Raw genomic sequence first — 14,911 nt, 5'->3', positions numbered from 1 at the left:
CTATTTTATGACCAGGATAATAAGGTATAAGTAATTATACCAAGTTTCATCGAAATCAAACTGTTAGTTTTCACGTGATGCCTGAACGTACAGACAGACAGACAAAACAATTTTTAATCACATATTTGGGTTTGGTATTTATCCAGTAACACCCCTGCTATTTATTCTTTCAATATTTTCAATGTACAGAATTGACCCTTCTACAGATTTCTTATAATATGAATGAATGAATGAGAGTTCTACTCTTATGTTTATCATATAAACGTAAGAGTAGACAAATATAATCAGAAAGCTCCGAACTGCTAAGCTATAGGGAGTTATACGTGTTATTGTGAGTCAACCATAAAAGATAGACATTTGCTGTCGTGGAAAATTTTTTAAACAATTTTAAGGAGAACATTTCCGTCATACATTATTTCTGTGTAACTTTAACCATTAAGGCTGCACACGCGACGGAAGCTTAAAAAATGGAGTAAGTTCTCCTGTTTTCCCAACATTTCCCTTCACTGCTCTGCTCCTATTGATCGTAGCGTGATGAAAAGTATAACCTGCCCAGGAGTATGAAGAACAATTGTACCAAGTTTCATTGAAATCTGTCAAGTGGTTTTTGTTTCTATAAAGAACATACAGACAGACAGACAGACAGACAGACAGACAAAAAAATTTCTGATTGCATTTTTGGCGTCAGTATCGATCACTAATCACCCGCTGATAGTTATTTTGGAAATATTTTTCATGTACAGAATTGACCTCTCTACAGATTTATTATAAGTATAGATATAGAAGATTATATGAAGCTGAAGATATTTTTGGTTTGAACGCGCTAATCTCCGGAACTACTGATCCGATTTGAATAATAATTTTTGTGTCGGCTAGTGCTCTTATCAGAAAAGGTTAAAACATCACGCTATGACTAATAGGAGCCGAGCATTGCGTGGAAGTAGCTAGTATTGTTAAAATATAGAAGCCGTAATCTTATATGTTAATTTATTATGGCGGAACTTCAAGCTTCGAAAGAATATAGGTACACTAATTTAGGTGATACTTCTCAATGATTATTTTGTTTTTATTTATACATTACACTTTTCAATTTGCCTTCTTGGATTTAATCTGACTGCACGGTTGGTGCGGTGGCTGGGCAACTGGCTGCCGCGCAACGGGTAACGGGTTCGATTCCCGCACGGAGCAACTCTTTGTGTGATCCACAAATTGTTGTTTCGGGTCTGGGTGTCATGTTTATGTGAACTTGTATGTTTGTAAACGCACCTACGATACAGGAGAAAATCCTAGTGTGGGGCAACGTTTTTTTTAAAAAAAGAAAAAGAATAGAATCTCCTTTAGTAGAACTCAAGCTCCTTGCCTTCTAGGATGTAGCCATCATATTGTTTTAGTTCCCAATGTTGCAGTGTAATACCGACTTAAACAAGTAAGATTTTTCAACAGAAGAGCTTTTAGGTAATACTCAAGGACAACTAGACATTTAATAATATGTATGCCCTCGAATTTGAACGAGACATCGCGAAAATTAAACAACGCCATGATTTCTCTACGGGCTTTGAAAAATAAACGACGGACGAGTCGCAATCATGCAGAAACTGGGACGTTACAAGCGAAAATGAGCTTTATTTTCAGGCCTGAAAGGTTCTTTTGTTAGCCAGTCGATTGGCCAGTACTGCTGTTGGAATTTAATCTTTGTTAACAGTAAGCATTACGCATGGAATTAAAGGCCGTCACATACCTAGCTATAATATTCAGAAATACATATTTCTGTGACGTCACCAAAATATATTCACGAAATGTATTTTGGTATATTAATACATTTTGATCAATTTATTCACCGAGCACCCGAATGGCAGTTGGAAAACAATGGCAGTTACCTTGAAAATTTTGAATAATAGGTGCAATGCAATGTTTTACCAAATAAAAAGCAGTCGAATTTTCCTCTTTTAGTGATATTTTCTTTCAACCCATCATTGGATTAGTCAATTGTTATATCTAGTACCTACATAAGGCCTTGTAAGTCCAAATCAAATCAGCTTTATTGTAGAATAAAGGTCAAAGTCAAAATAGACTTCACAAACGTCCGTCATTCACAAACTTGTAACTGTGTTTAAAAAATTAAATAAGTGCTTACTACTGCTCAAATACCTGATTGCCGAAGTTAAGGTCGGTCAAAGTATTTTTACATTTTTCATATTTAATGAATTTAGTAGCAGAAATATTAATAATTCTCCCCTAGTCGTAATTAGTCTAATAAAACATACCAAACTGGGATTCCTCCCACAGGGGTTGTAAAAAGCGCGATTACATAAAATTACAAGCACAATTTTAAAAACCATTCCCCTAGTACCATAGATCAAGCTTTTTTTTAATGAACAGGGAGGCATTTCGTGAGGAATTACTCTGTCATTTTTTGTACTATCACGTTCGTAATATTAACCCCTGGGCAGCCGTGCGGGTGGCGTTGTTACAATCTCAGTGACAGATTGGAATGTCATGTGTTATAATTAAAATTAATTATTTATAAGTTACAGTTGCAATACGAAATTACGTAACATTGTATCTACCTACCCCCATGGAAGACAGGCGTGGGGTTATGTATGTATGTTGCAATACAAATTGTTATGAAATAGGGGAAGCTATCGTTGCGTGCATTAAATGCGTGCTGTCACGCGAATTTTTGGTTAAAAAATGTTTATATTTCAATATTTTGCTGTAGACTCTTCAGCTGATTTTCAGCTGACTGTTTAAATGAAGGTATATTAGTAAGATTTATAAAAATACGAAAGTTTGTGAGCTTGTGTTTTTTTTTCTGAGGCGGAAAAATCATCTAGTTTCTTCTCCCGCTTTGGGCGAGGCGAGAGGGAGTCTCAACTCCGCATTGCCTAGCGGGTTTACCGGAGCTCCGGCTCGAAAAGTAGGAGTAGGAACAAGGTAGTTTTTATTCAGTAAGAGTCTGACACTCCCTCTCGGCTAGCCAGTGGCGGGAGAAGTCATTGGATAATTTCCCCCCTTAAAAAAGTGGTGGTTTATAGGTACAAAATATCACTACCAAAATTAAACATTCGCTTTGAAAGTTAACATCCATTAAAATCTTTTTTTAAAGTCCAACCTACATCGTAACCGAATATTCTAGAAACCGGATTACCCGCACAGCGCAGCGTAATGTTACTTCAATTTTACATTCGCTATCCGTTTGCGAACGGTTTTCCGGACGACCTCCGGACGCCAAGCCCGGCCGGGTAATTGATAAATGAATTTGTACCATTCTTGTTAATGATTTTTCTGCTGTTTTTATGGGTCTTTAAGTTAATATTTTCTACGTAAATAAATTAACATACTTACCATATTTTACAGCTTAAGCAGATATATTGTTTAAAAAAAATAAAACACTGTTACAATTTTCAAAGTTAAACCATAAATAGGAAGGTACTTTTGGAATGTCAACAAATAAAGAAATAAGTAATAGTCTGTCGGTCTGTCCGTCAGAAGTGAATCTAGGTGCTCGTTCCAAAGTGTAGCTTAGTGTGTTTTCTGATCCAACATAGAAAGTTGGTCCTATTAGAGAAACACAGTATACAACTTATAAGTGGCTACTGCTGCTGACCAAAGGCCACTTCTCTCACGAAGATGGTTTGAGCATTACACGCTTGCTTAATGGGGATGGCGATGTCTAACTTGTAATTAGAAATTATAAATGGTTTCCTCACAGTCTGATCCGGAGCTGCTGACTAGCTAGCGGGTTTACCGGGGCGCCTGCTCGAAAAACAGGAGTAGGAATGGGATGATTTTAGCTAATAAAAGTCTGACACTCCCTCTAGCCTTGCCCAAAGCGCAAGAAGTCGTTGGATTTTCCCCCTTAAAAAAAGCACAGAAGTGTGCACATATCCGCATAATTCACTTTTTACATACTAAGTATAAATAATTTAGATAGGTATATAACAACCCTTTTAAGGAATAAAACGCGACATATACGAGTATGTAGATACATATATTATATTATACATATAAGTATGTCGTGAATTGGAATGTGAAATTGCCACTCTTAGGTCGAGCGTGCTCGCTATGTAATTTTAAATTTATCGCCATATTGGGAATATTTTAAAATTCTGATACCGATATTGCAGAGCGATATTTTTATATTTTACCAAGCTGGAATATATCGGGCCATATTTATTTTATTTTATTTTTTGTAAAAGATTTATTTCTGTTTATTAAATTAATGGGAGTCAATCGACTGCATTTTTGTAAAGTTTTTTTTTAAATAAAAATAATATACATAATTGCAGCTGCTACATGTTTTATTAAATGTAAAAAATAAGAATAACAATGCGCTAAAGATTTCCACAAAATATTAGATTCGAAGGACCACAAACATTACATGGGTGTATAGTTAAATTCTTTTCTTTGTTCCCAGTTTTAACAAACTGCTGCTGCAAAAAGAAGAGTTGGAACAGAAGCAGCTGCACCTGCTGCAGGTGGTGGAGAGTGAGAGGACGTCGAGGTGGCAGTACGCGCAGCAGTGTGACGAGCTCGCCAGCGAGGTCAAGAAATTGAGGACTGAGGTGAGAGGGGCGGAACATGGTGTAGATAGTACAGTGTAGTGTAATGTTACTAATATTACAAAATCAAAAGTTTGTTAGTTTGTGTGTATGTTTGTTACTTAATCACGTCAAAACGGTTAAAGGATTGGGATAAAATTTGGAACAGGGGTAGATTATGATCTAGAATATATTTGGGTACTTTTTATCTCATAGGATTGCGGCCGAAGCCGCTGGCAGAAGCTAGTGTGATATAGTATTTAAAGGGATAAAGCAAGAAAGCAATCATTAGAGGAGTTACAAGTGCGTTGCCGGCCTTTTAGCGGTTAGGGATTTGAGGATGGGAAACTGGAGATTCTGGGATTAGGAAGGAGGGAAATTGAGTCTCATGTGGTGTAGTATATAATGTAGCGTAGTTTAAAGTAAAATGACATAAAGTAACTTTAAAATAATATTTGACTCTCTATCACAGTTGTGCACATACAAGAAGGAGCATGAACCAGCCACCCGCGCAGCTTCCACCTCCAGCTCATCACCAAGCCATTCACCAGAAATAGACCCAGCCGAGCTTCGAAAGATTAAGAAAGTTCAGGTAAGTGTTTATGGCTACCAAGTTATAATTGACGACTCACTCTTCCAATGGATAGCTCTGTGCCGATCTTATTGCTAATGATACAATTGACATAAGTGCAAAGTGCCCTTGCATTGTGTTATTCTTGGGACAGTTATTTTGAGTAAAGGATCTTTTTTATGGGATAAACTGGTAAACGAGCAGACGGATGACACGATGGTAAGCATTCGCCGCCGCCCATGCACACTTGAAACACCAGAGACCTTACAATTGCGTCGCCGGCCTTTTAGGGGTTAGGAAATTAAGAGTTATTGGGGAATCAGTGGGCCTGCGGTAACCACACTCACACAACGAAACACAACGCAAGCGTTGTTTCACGTCGGTTTTCTGCGAGGCCGTGGTATCACTCCGGTCGAGCCGGCCCATTCGTGGTGAAGCATGGCTCTCCCACACTTTTCGTCCTTTTGTCTCTTTAGTGATCTTGAGGGAAGCGAAAATTAAATCACTTACTTATTGTGTCTATTCTATTTGAACAGAGCTTCTTCCGCGGTTGGCTATGCCGTCGCCGTTGGAAGCAGATCGTGGACGAATACATCAAGAGCCCTCATGCCGAGAGCATGCGCAAGCGGAACAGCCTCGTCTTCAAGATGGTGGAGGCTGAAGAGGAATATCTTGAGCAGATGGAGATATTGGTAGGAATATTATTTTTCGAATAGACTTTGTTATTTCTGTAGTATTATTTATAAATAGCCGTTTAACACTGCACTGCTGAGATTTTCGTAATTGATAATTCGATGATTTTTTTCTATCATTCTCAAGGAGTTTCTTGCTTGTTTACGATCATTTATTGACAATCGAACCAGTTTAAGATCTTATAAAGCCACTTGAAGAATTTATTAGGTATGCAATACGTACAGCTTTCAATAAGGTAGATGACAAATGTTTAGTAATATTTAAAACGTATTTGCTCACACTCATATTCGTCTATCTTATAATATATGACAAAAAATACGTGTCTACCATTTCTTCATTACCTAAATGACGGACTGAATACATTTTTCATTTTCATAACCCGTCATCATCCCCATCGGGCTCAATTTAAAATTGATATATTTTCCTAGGTAACCTGTTTCCTCCGGCCTTTCAAAATGGCGGCCAGCTCCAAGAAGCCGCCCTGCACCCACGAGGACGTCAACTCCATCTTCTTGAACAGCGAGACGGTGCTGTTCCTCCACCAGATATTCTTCAAAGGTCTCACCTCGAGAATGGAGTCCTGGCCTACATTGGTCTTAGGTGAGTTTTACATAAAATTATTTTGTAGTAAATTTTCATTCATTTTATCACCAGAACAGAAAATTACATCGGAGCCGTGGTGGTGCTCATGAAGACCTGAAGGTAGTTGCAATACTAGCAACCAGCTATGTTATTACTCCCACAGCTAGATCCAGATTTAGTAACTCTGTTGCGATTATTTAGTCGGAAAAAGAAACTTAATGTTGAAAATCACAATAAAAAAATGTTAATTATTTTAGCTTTTTTTAACTACGATTTTATGTATTTGATTTTCTGAATTACACCAGCTATTTTCAATATTATTTATTTCATGGGACGGTTATTTTTAGTAAAGGATTTTTTTGTATGGTACAAGCCGGTAAACGAGTAGACGGATCACCTAATGGTAAGCAATCGCCACCGCCCATGGACACTCAAAACACCAGAGGCGTTACAAGTGCGTTGCTGGCTTTTTGGGGGTTATTGGAAAGATTGGGATGGGGGGTAATTGAACCTCCGGTAACCTCAAGTTATAAGTTTCATCTAGCAAAAAATAAGACTGTTTATTATCCTTCACTAATTATATTACGAACTCAAAATATCTCTCAAGAGAATCAATGAAAACCGACAACAATTTAGCTATTGCTAACTGCCGTACTCAGAGACATTTAAATAATCATTTAAACTACTATTCCTTAGTCACGACTTTGTTCCAAAAACAATTGCTAACAATTTTACTTAACCAAGAAATCATTAAATGACCCTGAGTGCGACAGTAAGTCTTAACTAATTTAACAAAATCCTTCATTAACCCTAGCTATAAGAAACCTTTGAACATTGAAAGTAAACAAAGGATTACACTTAGTAGTGCACCTACATACAGGAGACCTATTCGACATGCTCCTCCCGATGCTGACCATCTACCAGGAGTATGTGAGGAACCACCACTACTCCCTCCAAGTCCTCACGGAGTGCAAGCAGAGTCAGCCGTTTGCACAACTCCTGGCGAGGCTGGAGAGCAAGCCTGCCTGCCAGAGCCGGTCGCTGGAGACGTTCTTGACTTATCCAATGCATCAGGTATGTTTTGTGGTATTCCAGAAAATTTAAGAGTTAGCTGATTAGTGATTATGATATGGAGAAACTCTTATTAACCCCTTATCTGTCGGTATATAAGACACAATAGAAAACACATTGTGTCTCGCGTAGATCTGCGTTCCGACAGACATGGGGTTAAAGGACTTTTGAAGAAAATGTTTTGGGGGATTCTTCAAAATAAATCACAAAAACTTAACGGCGTCATTACCCTCAACCAAAAGTTTACAATTCTGCCGATGGAAACTCAAAATTTGGTTTCAATTTATATAATATTTATTTAGCCGTCATTGCTCTCACCCAATCCAATAAAAATAATGATGATAATAATAAGCTACCACGATGCTTAATAACGCGGGAAAATAATGATGTTAAATAAAAGTTAAAGTTTTTGAAGAAACATCCTGTTGTATCTGTCAACTTAACTGCCGTGTTCAGACACATTTATTAATGATCGCATAAAGTATTCTTTAGTGACGATTTTGTTCCGAAAATAATTGCTAAGGACTGCGTTGAGTTATCATTAAATGACTCTGAGTATGGCCGTAAAACGCCTGTCAAATTAACTTTGTTGACACCATTTAATGAATGGTGTATTTTTTCGAAGAAGCTACGTAATTGAGTAGATAAGTTAATTGTTATTCAAAGGATGTACTTGAAAGAAAATTAATGATGCGCTTGTAGTTCCGTCAGTGTTGTTTACCAAAATTAATGACTAAGAGTAAAGTGAAAGGAACATGAAACAAATATTGAACATCAGCTTATTTTTTGTCAGAAAATAATTGTTGTTAAACTTGAGTTTTTTTTCGCGTAAATTACTTAGTTAGCCTAATGTCCTCGCCCGTAGCATAGTACATACATAAATTCACGCCTGTCTCCCATGGGGATAGGCAGAGATAATTACATTCCTCTTTCGCTTCATCAACAGTCATCAGTCCGTAGTATACTAGACTACCTAAGTAAGCAAACTTTAAGAATATTGGCTGAGTAGTAAATAAAGCCTTATATATGCGATAAACAAACAAACTTACCGCCAGATTCATTCAATAGTTACTTAACCCAGTCTTCAGCAATTGCTTTCGTCGTTACTAAGGAATCATTAAATGTCTCTGACTATATCAGTAACTCTAGTGTTAGTTGAGATAGGTTAGTTTAGTTTTCCTTATGTTTGATGTTGTCCCAGATCCCGCGCTACATAATAACGCTGCACGAGCTGCTGGCGCACACGCCGCACGACCACGTGGAGCGCCGCAGCCTGCAGCATGCGCGCGCGCAGCTCGAGGAGCTCTCGCGCCAGATGCACGACGAGGTAATACTTATGTCTGGATACTCAATTTTAAGACGCTCTCAAAACTAGTTCTGTCCCTATCAATTCTTTATAAAATGACAGCGATAGCCCGATATTTAAGTACAACTTAAAATTGAGTAGCGTTTCAGTATTCGGAAATTAGTCTGATATTTTTTTAATCGTTGCACCACATTCTGGTTGTCTCCTGTGTCGTGGGTGCGTTTACAAATATACAAGTTCACATACCCATGACTCCCAGACACGAAACAACAATTTGTGGATCGTGTGATCCACAAATTGTAGGCCTTGTCCACAAAAATTAGGAGTGTCTTCATCATCATCAATAATCTGTTCTCGTCTACTTCTGGATATAGAGTTCTCCAATTAGGAGTGGCCTACAGAACATTTAATGTTATCGGTTGTGTTATCAATCTCAATGTCCGAAATAGACTTTAAAACTAATAAATCACTTCTGCATTGACCTTAGTTTTACTCTTCTATTAGGCAAAATTCAGTTATAAATTATTTTAATTATATTTTAACCATAGGTGAGCGAGACCGAAAATTTGCGTAAGAACCTGGCAGTGGAACGCATGATCATCGAAGGCTGTGACATTCTACTTGATGTCAATCAAGTCTTCATACGCCAAGGTACGTATATCTAATGTGTCAATATGTACTGTATACTCAAATACCTCATTGTTTTGACCACAAAACAGAGAAACATCTGTTCTATACATATGTTTGATGGCTATCACTAATAATAAGTCATAAAGGGGTGAGCTCAAACCTAATCGATTATTTTAAACGTGATAGATATTATAAAAAGATAGTCAAAACCTTTATTATACACCCTTTATATATTATAACTAGAAAAGCCGGCGAACTCCGTTTCGCCACCAATGCATTTTACTGTTTTCCTGTTTTTCTTTTTTTAAATCCTAATTTTCTTTGCTATAAACCTCACGGAGCCCGAGACCTTTCCAACGAATACAAAATCGGTTCGTGCGTTCTGGAGTTATAGCGTCAGGAAGGAAAACCCGACTTATCTTTATATATATAATTCTTCTGTAAGTGTGTATGTCACTGAACTTCTCTTAAACGACTGGACCGATTTTGATGAAATTTTTTGTGTGTGTTCAAGGGGATCTGAGAATGGTTTAGATTCACAATTTTGTCCGCTGGACAATGTTTTTTTAATTTATTACGTGTAGACAGGACAACGTCTGTCGGGTCCGCTAGTTTTTATATAATAGATAAATTTCAAAGAAATAAAACATTTTTTAAGATTCGAGATTCAATTACTTACTATGACTTGTGTTTGTGGTCAATAAAACGAATTGCTTGTGGTTGTGATTTTGTATTGAAGAATAAACGAAAAATATGACAATAATTAATGAAAACGAAAATAATAAAAAAACGACTGCGCTCGGCCGTTGCGATCGGCGAGTGTCGCCGCTGCCGCTCGCATGCAGCGCGCTGGCGTCGCGGCATCCCTTTCCCCGGCCCCCGCACCGTGCGTCGTCGCTGGATCGCGGCGTTAACATGCTCCCCCCCTGGAAACTTGGTTTTCAGTAGGAGTGATGTCGACAGGCAGTGGGCAGATCTTGCTGAAGCTGCGTAGGATTTCTCCCGAAGCTGTCCGGATTTTGGCCACTCGAGAGACGCCATCTTTACCGGTGTGTACCGCCAACACTCGTCCTAGTCGCCACTTCAGTGGGGGCTGGTTTTCTTCTTTAATAAGAACAAGTGTGTTCTCGTTCAAATCGCCTTTATTCTTCTGCCACTTAACGCGAGTTTGTAGTTCGCTAACGAATTCCTTTGACCATCTCTGCCAAAAATGTTGGCGCATTTGTTCGATCCGGTCATATCGCGGCAAGCGGTAGGTGGCAGCGTCAGTGATGTCCTCGCAGATTGGTGTGGTAAGTGGACGACCAATCAAAAAATGCGCCGGTGTCAACGCCAGCAGGTCATTGGGATCGCTTGATAGAGGTGTCAGCGGACGCGAGTTGAGAACGGCCTCGACTTGTACCAATACCGTGTAGAATTCCTCAAACGTGAGGTTACTGTTACCTACAACGCGTCGCAGGTGATACTTGCAGGACCGCACTCCTGCCTCCCACAAACCACCAAAATGAGGCGAGTAGGGAGGAATAAATTTAAAAGAAATTTCATCCCCAGCCATGCTATCCATCAACGTTGCTGAATTGTTAGCTAGAAAATCTCCTAAATCTTTGGCAGCACCTACATAATTTTTCCCATTATCTGAGTAAATGACAGCAGGTTTACCCCTGCGTGATATAAATCTCTTAAGACAAAGAAGATACCCATTAGTTGTCAGAGTTGTCACCAGTTCGAGATGGAGCGCTCGAGTAGCAAAACAAACAAAAATACAAATATAACATTTAATTATCCGCGAACCCTTGCCTTGACGGTTCAAAATGTGAACAGGACCGCAATAGTCTGTGCCCGTGATCAAGAACGGAAAACCCGGTTTCAACCGGCTAGACGGTAAGTTGCCCATTATTGGGCTTAACGTTTTACCTTTCATTCTAACGCAACGCAAACACCTTTGAACTGTAGACCTAGCTAAATTCCTACCACCGAGTGGCCACCATTCTTCGCGGATGGTAGCGAGCAATGATTGCGGACCCGCGTGAAGTAGGTATTTATGCTTGAACTCAAACAAAAGCGAAGTAAACTTATGTTTACTACAGATAAGTATAGGGTGCTTTTTATCGTAGGTAAACTCATCGGAGTTACCCAACCTACCTCCCACTCTAATAACCAAATCATCACAGAAAAATAAATTAAGTCCCGACATATTACGCGAATATTTTATATTTGACGATTTAATCGATAAGGACTTATACTCATCCGGGAATGAATCTATTTGACTTAGTCTCGCGAGTAGAATAGTAGATCTACGTAATTCCTCGACTGATAACGCACCCTGTATGTGATTAGTTTTATGACGAGTGTTGTGAATAAAACGCAACATATACGCAACACATCGTGTCATACGAACGAAAGAAGAAAATTTGTCAAAAGGAAACGAATTGCACGACGCATGTAAACCAACTACTTTGTCAGGTTTCAACTCAGGTAAGTCACTAGGTATGTCAGGTAAGTTATATTTCTCTAGGTTACCGTCGAGAATGAACCCGGGACCGTTCCACCACAAGTCCTTGTGGACTAGTTCAGGTAAGTTTACCCCGCGAGTTAACATATCAGCTGGGTTAAGTACGCCGCTTACATGTGACCAGGTACAACCAGAAGTCAAGTCATTAATTTCGACTACTCTATTTTGAACGAAAGTTTTCAACGCAATAGGGTGAGTACGCAACCAACCTAAAACAATAGTTGAATCTGTCCAAAAATACGTATTATTAAATGTTAAATTAATGGATTCAATAATCTTCTTATAAAGACGCGCGCCTACTATGAGTCGCGGTATGCTTACCGGCTTCAGAGGTGCGACCTTACTTTTCGCACACAACAATTTAACGACGGGTTCATTAGATGTACTAACGCTACGAATGTACGCACAGGCGCCATACGCGTCCTGTGAAGCATCGGTGAATATATGTAACTGTAGGTATTGTACGTGTTTCGTGGTAACGTGTCGCGGAACGCGTATTTGAGGTAAGTATTGAAAAGAACTGACAATTTTACTAAATAAACACGCCAAATCAGAAGACACAGGATCATCCCATCCGATTTTATAAAGCCATAACTTTTGTATAAGTATTTTTGTAGTAATTATAACTGGCGCTAATAACCCCAGCGGGTCATAGATTTGAGATATAAACGAAAGTATTTTTCTTTTAGTTAGTTGTGAAACGTCAACATCGATATTTAAATTAGTTTTAAAATGCAATTCATCGCTACTATTACACCAACCCAAACCTAGTGTTTTACATTGCGCGTTCTTGTCAAGTGATAATGATTTTGTGCAACTATCCGACGGACTGACATCAAAATTAAACGACCATTTGCGTAATGGAAAACAACCTGAAAGTAAGGTCTTGTTAATGTTTTCACACAACGTCAACAACTCCTGCTTATTATCATGAGAAAATATCAAATCGTCACAATAAAATGAATTTAATATATTAGACGAAACTAGTTCGTCATCGCATTCGAACGCTAACTGTCGTAAGCACCTCATCGCGAGGTACGGAGCTGAGGCGGTGCCGTAGGTCACTGTGTTCAACTGATATATACCTAACGGCTCTTGTTTACTATCCCGCCATAGAATGAGCTGAAGTTGACGTTGGTCGGCCTGCACGAGTACTTGTCGGAACATTTTCTCGACGTCAGCGCATGCAACGAAAGTATACTGTCGAAAACGGAGAAGAATGCCTACTAAGTCGTTTAATAACGGAGGACCGATCAGCTGTAGGTCATTCAACGACTTTCCTGACGATGTTTGTGCGCCGGCGTCGAAAACTACGCGAAGCTTTGTAGTGGTACTTTCCCGCTGAACGCAATGATGTGGTAAGAAGTAGTACGGTGGTAAGTACCTATCAATACGTGTCATGTGCCCCAAAGCTAAGTATTCCTTAAGAAAATCGGAGTACATGCTCTTTAGTTCGGGCGCACGATCTAACTTTCTTTCTAAGGAAAGAAACCTATTCTTCGCTGACTCATACGAATCGCCATGCGAGTCAGCCGATTCACGTAACGGGATTCGAACTGCGAATCTACCTTCAGAATCACGAATGGTGGTGGAAGTAAATAGATCTTCACACAATCTATCGTCTTCGGTGTAAGTATTATTACTCGATTTGCCACTGTCAACCTCCTCTAGTTCCCAAAAACGTTTCAACTGACCTTCGAATGAAGTTGACAATGAACAGTAGATAATATTATTATTACTAGTTTGGTTATTAGTAGAGTATGCTTTATTACCTAAAACCGTAGGGTGCGTTGGGGTAACATCGGACGGATTTTCGAATAGTTGCGAGGATGTTGCAAAAACTTAATTTTCTCCATTTTGGTACACAGCACATTAATGAAAAATAGTGGAAACGAATCATTATTAAACATAGTGTAATTTTTAATTTCATTTATTTATAAATACTCAATACTTTTTGCTCTGCAAGCCTATAAAACCAGGACACATTTTTTTTTTATGTAATGACGATTTGGCCATCTTGGGGTAAGTTCGAACAACAATTTAAAATAACTTCTAGTGCTTGGAGCACAAGGTGTATGAAAGGAACGTATCCATTCTTTCCTGTACTTTACATGACATCACAAAAAATTACCTAATATAGATGTTCCAAATGATTCTTTTTTTTCGTTAAATTTGTCCGATCTTACCCCGCATACCAAATTTCAAAGAAATTATGTTTCTCTAAGTTTGGATTTATCCTCGAGCATGCTACCAAATATATCACGCGCCTGTTAAAGTATTAGTGCTAATATTGAAATAATGTATTGTTGGTAGATAAATGAATGGAATGAGGGAATCGGAAATCGAATATTAAAATAATAAAACGAATTTGTAGTAGTATAAAATTTTATATTGTAATAATGTACTTACTTAATAGAAATCAGTAACTTAAAATTAAAATGTTTTCATGTGAAATACAATTCAAAATAACAATATTTTTTTTTATCAAAGAATTGGCAAGGATCTAGAAAATAATAAAAACATAATTATCCATAACAAAACAAACATATTTAGGAACATTTTACCCTCTTAAAATATAGAAAACACAAACAGAATGAATACTATAATAATAAAATTTTCATTTTACAATGTGAAAACAAATTGCTTATAAATGATATTTATTTTGCAAATAAGTTACAATGTAACTCTTTTACACGTCAATCTCTTAAATAACTAGATGAGACCGGTATTGCCAATCGGACTACTCTGAGAAGAAATGCCGAAACAAACTCAGAGTTTGTCTCTTTTAAAGTCAAGACAATATCAGACAAGATCAATTAAAGATCTCGGAGAACCGTGCAAGTTGGTTCTGTAGTGGTCTTTTGAGGAAAGAACCACAACAGTTTGAGCGGACCTGTGGACAATTGTGTCAGAATGGTCGATCATTGAGCAGTGCAAAAGGGACGGATCTATGTAGGTTGTATAGCTCCTTCCCTCTTGCACTGCTCAATGATCGACCATTCTGA

General features: G+C 38.2%; 1 protein-coding gene across 9 annotated transcripts in view; it reads left to right on the top strand.

Moving 5' to 3' along the window:
• Nucleotides 1–14,911, top strand: part of LOC118273812 (ras-specific guanine nucleotide-releasing factor 1) — a 55,376-nt gene that overhangs the window by 21,422 nt on the left and 19,043 nt on the right. For 7 of the 9 annotated variants that reach the window (XM_035590951.2, XM_035590948.2, XM_035590949.2 and 4 more), the window contains exons 6-12: nt 4,418–4,565; nt 5,014–5,133; nt 5,649–5,804; nt 6,234–6,405; nt 7,253–7,461; nt 8,660–8,785; nt 9,313–9,415. In XM_035590951.2, coding sequence (XP_035446844.1) covers nt 4,418–4,565; nt 5,014–5,133; nt 5,649–5,804; nt 6,234–6,405; nt 7,253–7,461; nt 8,660–8,785; nt 9,313–9,415 — 1,034 coding nt within the window. The remainder of the gene's footprint in view (nt 1–4,417; nt 4,566–5,013; nt 5,134–5,648; nt 5,805–6,233; nt 6,406–7,252; nt 7,462–8,659; nt 8,786–9,312; nt 9,416–14,911) is intronic. The other 2 variants (XM_035590952.2, XM_035590947.2) reach the window with 1 other exon arrangement.

Source organism: Spodoptera frugiperda, chromosome 3, assembly GCF_023101765.2.
Source record: "Spodoptera frugiperda isolate SF20-4 chromosome 3, AGI-APGP_CSIRO_Sfru_2.0, whole genome shotgun sequence".
NCBI classification, from domain to species: Eukaryota; Metazoa; Arthropoda; class Insecta; order Lepidoptera; family Noctuidae; genus Spodoptera; species Spodoptera frugiperda.
This window is presented reverse-complemented; position numbering and strand designations above follow the sequence as displayed.